Raw genomic sequence first — 16,190 nt, 5'->3', positions numbered from 1 at the left:
TTTATCCATTTAAGGTACAGACAGCAACTTCTAATTTCATGTGAGGCCTCAAAAACAAAATCTTAAATGGGACTTTTTACTAGTAAGAGGAATTTGGATGCTAAGAAATAGCTTTAGCCGAAACCGGTTTGGCTCAGTGGATAGAGTGTCAGCCTGCAGACTGAAAGGTCCCAGGTTTGATGCCTGTCTGGGGCATGTACCTTGTGGTTGTGGGCGCATCCCCAGAAGGGGGTGTGCAAGAGGCAGCTGGTCGATGATTCTCTCTCATCGATGTTTCTAGCTCTCTATCCCTCTCCCTTCCTCTCTATAAAAAAAATCAATAAAATATATATTTAAAAAAAGAAAAGAAAAAAAAAAAGAAATAGCTTTAGGCCCTGGCCAGGTGACTCAGTTGACTGGATCATTGATCCTATACACCAGAGATTTTGGGTTCCATTCCCCGCTCAGGGCACATACGTAGGTTTCGAGTTCCATCACCAGTGGGGGCATGTATGGGAGGCAACCAATTGATGTTTCTCTTTCACATCCAATGTTTCTCTTTTTTTTTACATAGATGTTTCTCTCTCTCCCTTCCTCTCTAAAAAAATAAATAAATAAAAATCAATAAAGACATATACTCAGGTAAGGATTAGAAAAAGAAAAAGAGGTCTACGGCCATACCACCCTGAACGCGCCCGATCTCGTCTGATCTCGGAAGCTAAGCAGGGTCGGGCCTGGTTAGTACTTGGATGGGAGAAAAAGAAAAAGAGCCCTAGCCAGTTGCTCAGTGGTTAGAGCCTCAGCCCAGGGACTGAAAGGGCATGGGTTCAATTCTGGTCCAAGGCACTTACCTCGGTTGCAGGCTCGATCCCAGCCAGGGCACTTGCAGGAGACAACCCACTGATCTGTGTCTCTCACATGGATGTTTCTCTCTCTCTGTCTCTCCCCCTCCCTTCCACTCTCTCTAAACATCAGTGGAAAAAAATATCCTTCAGTGAAGATTAACAACAACAACAAAAGAAAAAACTTTGGAAACCCTGACACAACTTATAAACAGAGAAACTTCCTAAAATAAAACCCCACATTATATTAACTCAAACAATATAGCTCCTATATGTCATATGCTGGAGAAGCCAACGAGGAGAAATGGATATTTTATCCTTTGAAGAAAAATCAAGGAAATATGAAAGTCGTGATGTATTAAAATATTGACTCTTTAGTTATCAAAAGCCTATTCAGGGCAATATGAATTGTCTAAAATCGGCTTGTCAAAATAAACAAAGTCCATGACTCCAAGACAGCAGTTGATAAGAGATCAACTCTTCTAACCAAGTCAAGATCAAATGGTCGGTTGAAAGTCTCCCAGACCGGTCCATCATCCAGGGACAAGTGACTCGGTTTCTTCAGATGGCAGGTGGGTGCGGGGCGGGAAATGACCTGGCACTGCCCTTAAAGCCCCACGGGATTTCTCCCATCCCCTCAGAGAACCGTGCGTCCAAGCATACCTTGGTGTGGCGAGGAGTGTGAAATGATGGAAATACCATTTATTTGCCTTCCCTTTCCGGAATGCCATATCAACACCAACACACTCCTGGCATCTCCACCAGAGGCCACGGAAAAACAACTCAGACCTGCGGTTTCCCACCCTCTCCCCTAGCCGAGGTGTTTGAACCTCAGCCCTGGGCCTCGGGAGTTCTCTGCTGAGATCAGTGGGAAACTCACTGTGAGAAAAGCAATGTGGGGCTGGTACGTCCGCTACCAAAATAAGACATTAAAAAATGCCGATCCTCCTTTCTCTCATAAAACAAAAATAAAACCAACCTTCACCTCACCCCCCCGAAAACTTGCCCCCCCATCATGTAGATCTTACAAGCTCTAGATCAAATGTGCTTCCCAATCATCACCCTCCAGGTAACAGAGCACCTGGAGCGAGCTTTCGCCCCGACGCCCCCATCTCTCACCCGAGCCGGGGCCAGGCCCCTCCACTGACAGGAGGGGCTCGCAGCCGGACGTCGGCTCGGAGGGAAAGGAGGCATGGATTCTCGCCAAACGCCGCTCACGCTCGGGAGAGAGGTAACACGGGGCCAAGAGGGAGTCACACGGCTTAGGGTGCGGGCAAGGCCTCCGCACTGACGAGAAGACAGGCAGGGACCCGGCATCGGGGGAGGCGGGAGAGGAGCCCGGCCTAGGCCGCACCAGGCCGCGGAGTGGCCGTACGCGGCTTCCCGACCGGGGCCGCGAGCCAAGCCTGAGAGGAAAAAAAGAGTTATCCTTACCTGGACGGGTTCCTGCAGCACCGTCATCCTGGAGGCTCAGGCCCACTTTCTGCAGTGCCTCAGGCCCCCCCCGCAGTGGCTCCGGCCCGGCCAGCCCCGGCTCATTTAAACTCACCAGCGACCGTTACCGGGGGATGGGGGCGGCCGAGCGCTTGCCGAGCGCCTCCGAGCGGGACACGGAAACACCCGAAGTGGAGAGACCCGCGCGGGAGCCGGGCGGAAAAGCCCGAAAGAGGCCGGAAATACCCGCGGGGAATCGGCGGGGGAGGAGACCGTTGCCGGAAATTGTCGAGGGTCACCGGAAACCGCCGAGTCTGACCCAGCGCATAGGTTCCTCTTCTCGGCCACGCCCTTTCCTCACGCACGCCACGCCCCCTCGGCCACCAAGGCGGGGCCACGCCCAAACGGCAATCGCCGGGCCCGGCGAGGGGTGCCTGAGCTGGCGGGGCGCGTTACGTGGCCTTGCTGCCTTCTCGATTGGCCCCCTCAGCCTTTCTTGATAGAATCTAAGATTAAGCAAAGAGTATAAAACTCGAGAGGTTAGGGCCGACTTGAATTAATCAAGAAGTATTTACTTGTTGAACTGAGGACATTCATTCATTCCAGAAGTACCTGTTCACGGCTCAGACGGAAATAGGAAATTTGGAAGGATTGCCACCCTTCAAAATTTTAGTACGGCCCCCGTTCTCAAAGAGATTACAGTCTCTTTTAGGAAAGAGAACTATGACAAAGGGCTACATTATATGGTACCCATTATAAGTGATGTAAAAATTCAGAGAAGAGGATAATTAATTGGGATTAAAGTGAGAAATGTGCCGAAACCGGTTTGGCTCAATGGATAGAGCGTCGGCTTGGGGACTGAAGGGACCCGGGTTCTATTCGGGTCAAGGGCATGTACCTTGGTTGCGGGCACATCCCCAGTGGGGTGTGTGCAGGAGGCAGCTGATCGATGACTCTCATCGATGTTTCTAACTCTCTATCTCCCTTCCTTTCTGTACAAAATCAATAAAATATATTTTTTTAAAAAGTGAGAAATGTTTCATGGAAGGAAAAAGGGAGATAGACTGTGCTTTGAAGGATGGTTAGAATTAGAAGAAAAGAGAATGTGCATGAAGGGGAACAAAAATGAGATCAGTCTGGTGAGAGTTAAGGCATCAACTGGAATATTTACTTAAGTAACCAGATCTTGGAAAATCTCAGAAGGCAGGCAGACATTTTAAAAAAATATATTGTGTTGTTTTTGTTTTTTTACAGAGAGGAAGGGAGAGGGATAGAGAGAAACAGATGAGAACAATCAATCAGCTGCCTCCTGCACACACCCTACTGGGGATGTACTGGCAACCAATGTACATGCCCTTGACAGGAATCAAACCTGGGAACCCTGCTGACACTCTATCCACTGAGCCAAACCAGTTAGGGCAGAATTTTTTTTTCTTTTCTTAAAAAATATGGAACGCTTTACAAATTTGGGCATCATTCTTGCGCAGGGGCCATGCTAAATCTTCTCTGTATTGTTCCAATTTTAGTATATGTGCTGCAGAAGCTAGCTTTTTCTTTTTTTCTTCTTTTTTCTTTTTTCTTTTTGACTTAATTGGGTAATCATTCTGGTGTCTGGGATAGAGAGTGGAATTGGAAATCCAAAGGCTTCGTTTTGAATTTAATCTCTGGCACTAACTGGTTTTGGGTCCTTAGGCAAGTTATAGTGTCTCTGAACTTTCATTTCCTTGGTCTGAAAAAATGATTATGAGAATTAAATGCCTACGTATGTGGCTGTATCTAACACACATGAAGACTCTCTCAAATTTACTTCCTGCTCCCTTCCCCCAACAATGTGTGAACCAGAGAAGTATTAAACTTTGTTTTTCAGTAGATGAAGAAAACAGTTTTTGTTGGTTCATTTTTGAGTCAGAATATCTCTAGATTAGATGTGGTACTCACAGTATATTCCACTGGTTGGAAATTTCCCTTTCTGGTTCTCAGCTTTTATGCAAATGAAATCAAGTTAGAATGGTCACTTCTTTCCTTTGGGTAATATTGGAGAGAAGTCTTTTTAAAAAAAACAACACAAAACACCACTTGACAGAGCTGGATCCATCATCACCCACTCTAGTCATAGTTTATGTATCGATAGTTGTAGCCCCATAAAGGGTAGGTGCTAAGGTGATTTTCTGTTGCCCTGTTGTTGTTTTGTTAACAGGATTATGCTGGGTGAATTAGAATGGGAATAATCTTCTATACTGTACAGTACAGTAGTCACTAGCTATTTAAAATGTAGTAAAAATCAAGTAAAATTAAAAATGAAGTTCTTCTGATGCCCCAATTACATTCCAAGAACTCAATAAAAATATGTGGTTAGTGGTCCCCATATTAAATATTGCAGATATAGAATATTACCATCATTGGCCTGACTGGGGCTTAGAGTGTCAAAGATAGCTTCACTCACATGTTTGAGGGCTTGGTGCTCGCTGTTGGCTGAGCCCCTACGTTCTCCTCCACATCTCATCCTTGGCCTCTCCTCAGTCATTAGTTTAGTTCTAGCTTCCTGACTTGGTGGCTGGCAACCAATCAGGTGAAAACAGAAGCTGTGGGGCCCATGAAGGCCTGGGCCTGTAAGTCAAACTCCATCATTTCTTGGTCAAAGTAAGATGCAGGGCCAGCCTGCATTCAATAAACTGCACCTCTTTTTTTTTCTTTTTTTAAAATATATTTTATTGATTTTTTACAGAGAGGAAGAGAGAGGGATAGCGAGTTAGAAATATTGATGGGAGAGAAACATTGACCAGCTGCCTCCTGCACGCCCCCACTGGGGATGTGCCCGCAACCAAGGTACATGCCCTTGACCAGAATGGAACCTGGGACCTTTCAGTCCGCAGGCCAACACTCTACCCAGTAAGCCAAACTGGTTTCGGCATAGACTGCACCTCTTGATGGGAGGAGTGGCAAAGGGACACTGCAAAAGATATTATCCAAGGGAGAACTTGATTGTTGAGTCATCTTTGGGAACAGTCTATCAGGTATGAGTGAGAGAATCTGGTAAGATTTTTGGAAAAGGAAAAGAAGGAATGCATAAAACATATCACTCTTTTTTTTTAAATATATATATTTTATTGCTTTTTTACAGAGAGGAAGGGAGAGGGATAGAGAGTCAGAAACATTGATAGGAGAGAAACATCGATCAGCTGTCTCCTGCACACTCCCTACTGGGAATGTGCCCACAACCAAGGTACATGCCCTTGACCAGAATCGAACCTAGGACCCTTGAGTCTGCAGGCCAATGCTCTATCCACTGAGCCAACCTGGTCCCAGCAAGACATATCACTCTTAAAATTTGATGCATTTAACTGAATGCAACACTCCAGATTTATTCTAATTAATTCAGCATGCAGCAGGACTATTGCTTTTATTATCTGGACACTTCTATTAAAGTAGACTAAAGTTGTATTTACATTTTTTAGCAGTTACATGAGACTTTGCTCATGCTAAGCTTGTGTTCATGTTACAAACACAGCTCTTTTCCACACAATATGCTGCCAAGCCAAGTCTTGTACTTGTGCAATGGATTCTTGTAAACTTAAGTGTATTATAGAAACTTACAACACGAAATATACATAAAGATATTTTTGTGTGTGAAAATGTGTATCTAGAATCAGCATTTGAAGAGTCTATGATGCTTGGCACTCTGGCTCTTTTAAGCTTAGAATTTGCCTAAAGCTTTTTTCCTCCACCTACCTCTACAAAATGGCATCTCTGTGTTCAGTTTCTGACTGTTGTTCACTGGGCTAATACATCTGTTGTGGTTTTCTACTCATCCACAGCAAGACCACATTGTTGGAAGTTGTGCTTGGATGCAATTTTTTAGAGAATTTTTTACTTCTCTCTGTTCCTAACTGACCTACTTAAACTCACCATCCAACAAGCACTTGGGCATCCTGCTGCCATCCATTATCCACATACGTTTAGCTAGATGTGGAGTTCGGTTCCAATAAGCACCATTCCAAACATGGTAAAGTATCTTTTCTTTTTAGCCTGCCTGTTGGCCTGTTTCATGTACAATCAGATGGAGGCCAGCATTTAGGAAACTACTCAAGAAGCTAGACATGGTATCTTTGCCAAGATCCAGGTATCCCTGAAATACAGCCCTAGAGCAGTGGTTCTCAACCTTTCTAATGCAGTGGCCCTTTAATACAGCTCCTCCTGTTGTGGTGACCCCCAACCATAAAATTATTCTCCATAACTGTAATTTTGCTACTGTTAATGAATCGTAGCCTGGGTCTCCCTCTTTGGGGCAATTGTGGGGCAATGGTGAGGCCTCCTGACCAATCGCATTGCACCCACCTTGGCAGCAGCAGTCAGTGCTGGGTCACTGCAGTGCCCGTGACCCGGGAGGAACGGAGAAGTCAGTAGTTCAGCCTGCTCACCAGTCTCCACCCACCCGAGCCTGGCTCTTTATATATTAGAATATATATATATATATATATATATATATATATATATATATTCTAAATATTTTTTTTTATTGATTTCATAGAGGAAGGGAGAGGGAGAGAAAGATAGAAACATCAACGATTAGAGAAAATCATCGATTGTCTGCCTCTTGCATGCCCCACACTGGAGATGGAGCCCACAACCTGGGCATATGCCCTGATGGGAATGGAACCATGACCTCCTGGTTCATAGGCCAATGCTCAACTACTGAGCCACGCTGGCTGGGCTCTCCTTACTCATCCTTCAGGCCTTAGCTTTAATATCATATCCTCAGAATATCCCCTATTGTACCTAATCTAAATTATTAGCTCAACCTTATAATTCTTTCTCACCACATTTTTGTTCTTTTCCTTCGTGGTATATATGGTAGTTTTAATTACATTTGTTTAATATAAGTTCCACAGAGGCAGGGACTTTGGCTCACCATGATGTTCTCATCACCTAGCATGGTGCCCTGCACAAATATAAGCAATATTACAATATTATAAATGTATCTGATTATTAAATAACTTTACCACTTAATTTTATCTCTTATGCTTTTATGAATATCCCTTTCTGCCTCTAGAAACATTCTGGCCTTAAACATGAGTCCTTAAGGGAATTAAAGTCAAGGTAGCCTTGGCCAGTGTGGCTCAGTAGTTGAGCATCAACAATGAACCAGGTGGTCACGGTTCCCAGTCAGGCCACATGCCCAAGTTGCAGGCTTGATCCTCGGTGTAGGGTGTGCAGGAGGCAGCCAATCAATTATTCTTTCTCATCATTGATGTTTCTCTCTCTCTCATCTTCTCTGAATTAAAAAAAAAAGCACAGGGGGAAAGATAAACTATAAGCCAATTAGTTTGCCTAGGGTGAAGGCTGTATAAGCTTGATAGAACTGGTGGTGTTGGGGATAGTTGATAACCTTTGGGCTCCAGGCTGATGACTTTAGATTTGATAAAATAGACGTACAGAGCTGCTGGTGGTGATGGAGCTGCTCATGAGAATGGAATTTGAGAAAGATTATGCTGGCAGCTGAGGATTATGTGAATTGGAGGTGAGAATAGGGACCCGAAATGCAGCAAAGAGACTGCTAGAGAGTCTAGGCAGCTATAACTTTCTATTTTTCTAGGATAGTAGATGGTTGAATGTGAAAAAAGATGGACAATGAAAATAGTTACTCATTTACAGTGAGAAATATTCTTATCTGATTCCTTCTCCTTAGGGCATTTGAATTCTAACCAGAAGTTCTCTCAGTGAATACAAAATTTAAAACAAAAGAATGAATTGAATGAAACTACTGGCTATTATCTCTTTTTCCTCAGAAGGTACATATCTGCCTGACTAAATAAAAAATATCTTTATTACCTGGCGAGGATGACCACAAAAGAATAGAGTCTTTGTTTCTACATTTTCTAGGTAGACTTTCATTTTTCTCTAAATAATTTCACAGCAATGGATCACAGACATGATTATATTCCAGTCTTGAGTATACACTATAATTGACTTGAATTATATTTTGTAATTGTTTGTTTGCTTTGTGTGTCACAGATATATGACTTGGGAGATAGTTGATGAACTGGGTTTAAAATACACTGAGTTTGAAGTGCCTTAGGTGAAATGTCCAAATGTCGATTGAAAATCTTAGATACAGAGGATTATTTGAATAATTTAGGAAAGAAGTTGGGACTGGATATATATTGTAGATTTTTCAGGTAGAACTAAATGCATTCTTTTTGGTTATGTAATATTTTTGTGAGATTACTTATCAGAGTATCAAAACTATTTGTATATTTGCATCCTCCACACCAGACAGTGAGCTCCTTGGGGCCAAAGATGGCCTCTTCTTCACTAAGTGTTAGTTGAGTGAATGAATGATGATAACCTGAATAAAAGAGAACAGGTCAGTGGTAAAACTTTGGTGGTATAAATACAGCAGAGAAGGCCTGGAAAGCAGACCACAATATCTAGCCACAGAGAAGTCTTTGGTGAAGCATTAGAACGGATGTCAGAATTCAAGAAGTAAAAGAAGAAGCTGGTGTAGAGGGAAACGAAGAGAAGAGAATCATTTTTAGCATTAAAAGCATATCCCCAAATGCTGAGAAAGAGTTCCTGTAAAGGGGTTCACTTTCTTTTCCCTTATTGAGAGCCATCTATGCTGAGGGTGTCAGGCCATCTCTTTCATCGATGCCTTCTTGCTTCTATGCCTGATAGGGGCACTGCCACTCTCTGAGGGAACCCCCATCAGCTCTATCAGCTCCCACTGTTGCTTAGAGCAGTGTTTTCCAACCTTTTTTGGGCAAAGGCACACTTGTTTCATGAAAAAAATCACGAGGCACACCACCATTAGAAAATGTTAAAAAATTTAACTCTGTGCCTATATTGACTATATATAAAGTAATTCTCTTGAATAGGAATCAAATAAACACAAATAAAGTATTTTATAATTACTTTATTATGAAATACATAATAAAAACAAAATAGTGAAAAATTATAAAATTCTTGTCTTGTCTGCACCTACGGCACACCAGGCAACATCTCGCCGCGGAACAGCAGTTGAAAAATGCTGGCTTAGAGTAGTGACCTGGGTTCTAGTCTCAGTTCTGCCATGATTCACAGTATGACCTTGGGCAAGCCCCCTCCTTCTCTGTGGGCCCCTAAAGTCCTTGCAGCTGTCAGGATGTCTGGGAGAACACAGTTTGGATGCCTGGGGAGCATTCCAACTTGCTCTCTGCTGCTTTTCAACTCTAAATCCCTTTGCCAAACACCAGCTGTCTTGCCCTCTGCTTTAGAACCCCAGGTGGACTGTAAACCACACGCTGTTGTACGCTTCCGGGCATTCTCCTCCCACAATTCTGTTCACGGATATGTCACTAGGTGGCACTGTCCGGATTTCAGCATAGAAATTAGCTCCAACCATATTTGAACAAACATGTAGCATCCTCCACGGATGCTAAAGCAGCTGTGGAAATAAAGTTTAGGGGGTGATTAAAGCACAGTGAGGGTCCGTGCTACCATGGTCTTTGAAATTTTGACTTTAGACTCCTTTCTACTCCTTTTCTGCCTTTACCTCTGTTGCTGTGGGCCTTATAGGTCAATGAGACTTCAGGTTATTCATTGCTTTCCCCCTCCTTCCTTGGTAGTAAAAGAATCTTAGATACAGAGGATCAGGTTAATCATTCTCCTTGATTTATAGCTTTCTTTCATCAGTGGTCCGTGCAAGGTCTCTCTTGTTTAATTATTTATTAATCCCTTTTCTCTCATTGCCTCATCCCATTCAAACTACATTCATGTTGGGCAATCGTCAATTATTCTTAATGTATATTTTTGTTTGTGTGTGTGTGTGTGTGTGCGTGTTTGTTAATACTCACCCGAGGATATTTTTCCCCCATTGATCTTTAGGAAGAGTGGAAGAGAGAGGGAAAGACAGAGAGAAACATCGCTGTGAGAGAAACACATCCATTGGTTGCCTCCTGCACACCCTGACCAGAGCCTGCAACGTGCCCTTGACCGGAATTGAACTCAGGATCCTTTGGTCTGTAGGCCGATGCTCTATCCACTGAGTCAAATGGCTAGAGCTGTATGTGTTTTTGAATAATGGTTCTAGTATGCTTCTAGTATGCATGCATTTAAATTATTTAAGTAACATATTTATTTAACCCAGAACATCCAAAATGTTATAATTTCGCCGGGACCGGTTTGGCTCAGTGGATAGAGCGTCGGCTTGGGGACTGAAAGGTCCCGGGTTCAATTCCGGTCAAGGGCATGTACCTTGGTTGCGGGCATATCCCTGGTAGGGGGTGTGCAAGAGGCAGCTGATCGATGACTCTCTCTCATCGATGTTTCTAACTCTGTATCTCTCTCCCTTCCTCTCTGTACAAAATCAATAAAATATATTTTTAAAAAAAGTTATAATTTCAGCATGTAATCAGTATAACATTTACTAATGAGACGTATTGCATTCTTTATTTGGTCTTCCAAATCTGTGTGCTTTATTCTTATAGTACATATCGATTTGAATGCTAAATTTTTATCAGGAATACTTGATCTGCATTTAAAGTTTATAAGATTTACAGTTGAAAAGGTTGATTTACGTACCTAAATTGTTCCAAGTATATTTTAAAAATTTCCAATAATTGAATCAAGTATAAAAAGTATTTCCTTTAGTATTCTCATCCAGTTTGACAAAACTGTTTTATCTATTTGAAAATTGACTTGACTTTGAAGCAAAATCATACAAATTTCAAAACCACATCCAAGTTAAGTAAATTCACTCATTCTTGTGTCAACTCAGTATCACTAACATGAAATTCAGGAGCTATTGCTTAAATGGAAAAACAATTCTAAATTTACTAATATCAACAAAACATTTAAACCTTTCTTGTGGTTTTTCCAGCCAGTTTATGTAGTGCTGTTGATTTTAATTAAAATCACATTTTCTAACATAAATATGCATCACGAGAGGTTTCTATGTTAGCATAAATTCTTGTACCTGTCTTGCTAAGTCACAAAACAAAAAAACGAAAAAAAACATTTTCTTTCATCGGAGCTTCAATTTTAACCTTAGGGGAGGTGCTTCTAAGATTGCAATTCACCTGCCCTGAGAGTTGAAGGGATGAGGAGGGGACAGAACTGGTAAAGTCTGTTTGCCCCTTATCTGTTTTTTATCAGTTTTCCATCAGCACAGCGCATCTTCCGTGCCCTGATGCTAGCCTCACCAGCACCTGGACCACAGATGTGACTCACACAGGTGAAGGGGCATCACTGTTTGATCTAAGACAGTGGTGGATGAGAAGAGAGATCAGAATATCAGAGCTCCTTTTCTTTTATCATCTCACAGCCATCCCTGGCCCCCTCCCGCCCCAAACCAAAGCCACCCCTCTACCACACACAACAGTTCGAAACATTAGTATCTTCTCATTATAATTCTTCCATGGTTGATCTTAAGAGAGGAAGCAGCGGTCGCATTAGTTCAATCAGGACTGAAGCTAAAGGATTTTGAGCACTTGCTCTGTGCTGGACACTGCTGTAAGCTTGTTATCCATGTGAACCCATTTAATCCTCACAACAGCCCTACGAGTCTATATTAGCAGTCCCATTTGATAGATGGGAAAACTGAGACGTGAAGAAGTTAATTAGCTTCTCTAGTGAACTAACCTGTTCAGGACTCTTACCCTGGCAGTCTGGCTCCTGGGTGGGCCCTCTTAACCTCTCCCTTGCAGCAGAGGCTAATTTACCCAGCGTCCTCTGTGGACAGATTAGTGTAGTTTTGGCCAGGACTGCCCCGTGGTGTCTAGCTTATGAGATATTGGCTAGAAGAGAGGAAGGAGGGTGACAAGGACGAGGCATTAACGGCCAGCCCTGCTGTCAGCAGCACTGGAGCCCAAGCTGGAGACTCTAATGTAGTATGTCTCTCAGGGCAGGACACAGGCTCTGCGAGGTTAGAGGTGAAGAGAGGAGGGTGAGTGAGTATGCATAAGCCCAGCCCTAATGAGCTCTGATGTCATTTCTCTCCAGTAGGGGGTTTGTCTCCGAAGTTGACATGTGATGCAAACTGGGTGGTGTGAAATTCTGCCTGGGTATTCCATGCACTGAGGTTGAAGTCCTTCCAGAGGAAGCATTTGAGTGGGCTGGAGTGGTGACTCTGGCTCGGCAACCACTAGGTGCCTCCCTAGGCAGCTGCTAGGCTGCCAGGACATGTCACTAGACAGGCCTCTTCACACCTCTGCCACTTTCCTTCTCTCTTCCTTTGCTCTGGGCTGGTCAAAGTGTACCGGAGAGTAAGACCCTGCCAGAGGCCCCGGGAAGCATTCTCTAGATCACATGTGTCAAACACAAGGCCCGAGGGCCAAATCCGTCCCGCCAGGCCTTGCAATGTGGCCCGCACCGCGCTGTCATCACTGCACTCCGCTGCGTTTCCATCACAATGACAGTTTATGACTGTTCAGTAAACCATTCGGCCCGCGATTTAGGCTGGATTTTAGATTTTGGCCCCTTCTCTGATTGAGTTCGACACCCCTACAAGCCTAGATGGATAAGATTTGAAGGTGGAAGTCAGCGACTACGAAGCAGAATGATGATGATGAGAAAGTGAAACCTCTGACTCCAGTGGCTGAGCTCTTAGGAGCTGTGGGCATCTTGAGTTTTAGCCACAACGAGGCTCGTGTCGTGTCGGGTGTCTTGAATCTTGATGCATGGCTCTTTCTGGTCCCTCCTGACGTGCCAGACACCTTTTCAGCTGAGCTTGCTTAAAGAGAATTAGAAGCGGATTTGACCAGCCTCTCCTCCCCCATGGGGGTGCTGGTGGCCTAAGGTTTTAGGCTCCTTATCTGCCTGGCCCCGGGGAGCTGCCACATGCTTTCTGAGCCACAGCTATTTCACACCATGGCTACCCAGCCGCTGCCCTCCCCCGGACCCCGTTCCTTCCCACGTCTTCCTCATTCCTAAATCCATAGTTTATACTCTCATTTGCCGCTTTCCTTGTCTCTCTCATGTGGACTCCTCCTGGATTTTCCCCCCTGGGAAATCGGAGAGACCTGAGGACATCTCGAGCTCCATCTGCCTGGGAAAGCAAAAAGAAATGACCAGCAATGAATGCTGCCTGTGTGCCAGAGGTGGCTCGTGGGGCCTCATTGACATTTCTCCACAGATCTCACAATCAATGGGGAAGGAAATGTCTACCAGGAAAGGTCCTGAGAGGACCAGGCCCAAGGAAATGACGGCAAAGCCAGGACTCAGACCCACGCTTCTCTGCCTTTACAGCCCACACCCTTTTCGTGTTCCTGGGGGTCCTGGAGCCCCGGCTTTCTAACCTCATCTCTCCGTTCCCAAGCAGACTGGATATTTTTGCTTCTCCTTAGAACAGAAAGGAAAAAAGAAAGAAAGAAAGAAAGAAAGAAAGAAAGAAAGAAAGAAAGAAAGAAAGAAAGAAAGAAAGAAAGAGAAAGGAAAGGACCGCCTCCCAGCTCTGTGTCTTTTGAAGATCACACTTCTTTCTAGAATGATTAGAAGAACCTGTTTGTTAACTGGAAGGGAACAGATGAGAGCATCTCATTCGACAGTGATTTTAAAACTTTTAAACCACGGAACCATTTCTTAGAAAATTATCCGGGCATATAAAGCGCACAGGAGTGGTGCTGCTTGAAGTGGCAGCGGGTGGGGGAGTGCCAAAGCCCGGCCTCTCTGCGTCCCTTAAAGCTGTGGCAGCAGCCAGTCAGGGACTGAGGTGTCTGCTGAGCACCACTTGACAGCTCCTCCTCACCTCTCAGTGAAGAGACTGATGGACCTCAAAGGGAGGGGGGGAGGATAAAAGGGAGAGATCAACCAAAGGACTTATGTGCACACATATGAGCCTAACCAGTGGTCAAGAACAAAAGGGGGGGTGGGGGCATAAGGGGGGATTAGAATGGGGGGTTGAGGACAAATATGTGATACCTTAACCAATAAAGAAATAAAAGAGAGAGAGAGAGAGAGAGAGAGAGAGGCAAGCAAGTGGAGGCCCAGAGAGGGGCAGTGGCTGGCAAGGTCAGGGCTGGGGCCTGGGCTGTCCAGCGTCTGGCCTGCAGCTTTCTGCAGAAACTCCAGCTTGTGGATCTCTGCAAACCCTGGTCCGGGAGAGAGGAGAGAGAGGGGAGGGGCCCGGCTTCCTCTTTCTTCCTTCCTCATCAACAACCTGAATTCCCACCCCTCCTGGGGAATAAGGTAGTCACGAGGGGTCAGACAGGGGAAACGGGAAGGATGCCGGCAGAGGTACCCGGGAGCAGGTGACAGGGAATCAGAAGTAAGAGAAAAGGGTAGGCTGAAAGAGAGAAAAGGGGAGGAGAAAAGAGCCAAGGAGCCTCCACACCAGCCCAGGACCAGGGCTAGCCTATGGTGTGCACCCTGGCCTTGTTTTAGTTAGCCCCTCAGGCAAGTCCTGATCCACACCCCCCCCCACCCCCCCATTTCCTTTGAAGGTTCATCACCCACCAGCAGTGAGAGCAGGGATAGGCTCCAGGAGGGGCAGGGTGGTGTCAGAGCGCAGCACACAAGGCAGAATTAGATGCTCAGGTCTGCCTGTGTGTCCTAAGGTAGCTCCTGGACTTAGATTCCTCATCTATAAACCAAGTGGGAGGGGACTCTCTCGAAGTGCCATTGGGCCCCGAAAGATCTGGGACTTGGAGCCTGTGCTTAGGGAGCCTGGGAACCGGCAGATTGCAAGCTTAGGTGCTAACAGGGACCAGGTGCTACGTGGCCTAGCAATCTGGTTTTACAGGCGAGGAAACTTGGCCTGCAAAGGCCAACTGACTTTCCTGCCTTCCTCGGCCTGGTTTCCCTTTATCCTCTGAACCATAGTCTCGGGATTCAGCTCAAAACAGTTCTGTGCAGTGGCTAAGCTTTTGTGTGTGTGTGTGTGTGTGTGTGTGTGTGTGTGTGTGTGTTTCTGCACAGTTACTGGCTTCCAACACTTCTTACAAAAACAGCACACGCTCGTTATAAAAATTTCCATGAATACAGGAAGTGAAAAAGTATAAAAAACTGACAATTGCTGTCACCGTCCTGTCCTCCCCCTGCAGCTCTCCAGGGGTGTCTCCCGTTAACACTTTGGTGTGTATGTATTCTGAGTTTTCTGAGGAACACACCAACACGTGTGTCCCCTATACATGGGATTGTAGTGTCGGCATTCAAGCATAGGCTTTAGAATCAGATACTCCTGGGTTCTCACGCATCTCATGGCTCATTAGCCGAGTGACCTTGTTAACTGTTGCTGCTTTTAGTCTCAATCTCCCCTTGTGAAACATGACAGTAATAATAATATTTACCTAATAGGATAAAGACTTAATGAGAGTTGATAAACAGCACTTAATAGTGTCTGGTACACAGTAAGTACCACACACACACACACACACACATCCAGATGGCACAGAATGAGTTGGAGATATAGATAGTAAAAATGAGACCTGAATTTTCTGGAAATCCCATCAACTTCCAGCCACGCCTCTCTACCTCTCTCTCATTCTGGTCCCCTGGGCATATGCCAAATGCTCAATACTTGTGTGTGTGTGTTTTTTTAAGTTTTTAAAAAATATATATTTTATTGATTTTTGAATAGAGAGGAAGAGAGAGGGATAGAGAGTTAGAAACATCAATGAACTGCCTCTTGTTCACCCCCTACTGGGGATGTGCCCGCAACCAAGGTTGACCGGAATCGAACCTGGGACCTTTCAGTCAGCAGGCCAACGCTCTATCCACTGAGCCAAACCAGTTTCAGCTGCTCAATACTTATTGAATGGATAAAGTTTGTGGGGACCTGAGGCCTGTGGAGTTCCCAGGGTGCCTGCTCTGGAAGATGGAGGATTCGCCCTATGGATTGGGAGGGGGTGGCACAGCATGCATTGGCCGGGCCAGCTGCTGCTTCAGGGCTTCAGGCCTGAGAGTTGAGCCTCAGGACAGCGTGGAGGCCCCAGAGTGGCTCTCAGCTTAAAGGATCTTGGC

General features: G+C 45.0%; 1 protein-coding gene and 1 non-coding gene across 18 annotated transcripts in view; both read right to left on the bottom strand.

Annotated features, from left to right (window-relative positions):
- The window catches only part of CDC27 (cell division cycle 27), a 51,184-nt gene extending 48,672 nt beyond the window's left edge, over positions 1-2,512 (bottom strand). For 6 of the 17 annotated variants that reach the window (XM_045586348.1, XM_036451028.2, XM_036451025.2 and 3 more), the window contains exon 1: positions 2,256-2,511. Coding sequence is in view for 11 of the 17 variants with exons in the window: in XM_036451028.2 (XP_036306921.1) it covers positions 2,256-2,282 (27 nt within the window). In the remaining 6 variants the exon portion in view is untranslated. Of the gene's footprint in view, positions 1-2,255 lie in introns of all 17 variants that reach the window. The other 11 variants (XM_036451020.2, XM_036451021.2, XM_036451029.2 and 8 more) reach the window with 4 other exon arrangements.
- Positions 2,513-3,697: 1,185 nt separating this feature from the next.
- LOC118726684 lies at positions 3,698-3,801 on the bottom strand. The gene has a single exon (XR_004990365.1). It is a non-coding gene; the product is annotated as a U6 spliceosomal RNA (small nuclear RNA).
- Between the last annotated feature and the right edge of the window lie 12,389 nt (positions 3,802-16,190).

The sequence above is a fragment of the Pipistrellus kuhlii genome, unplaced genomic scaffold (genome assembly GCF_014108245.1).
Source record: "Pipistrellus kuhlii isolate mPipKuh1 unplaced genomic scaffold, mPipKuh1.p scaffold_m20_p_22, whole genome shotgun sequence".
In the NCBI taxonomy this organism is placed as follows: Eukaryota; Metazoa; Chordata; class Mammalia; order Chiroptera; family Vespertilionidae; genus Pipistrellus; species Pipistrellus kuhlii.
The sequence above is the reverse complement of the archived record's forward strand: the minus strand, read 5'-3'. Positions and strand labels throughout refer to the sequence as shown.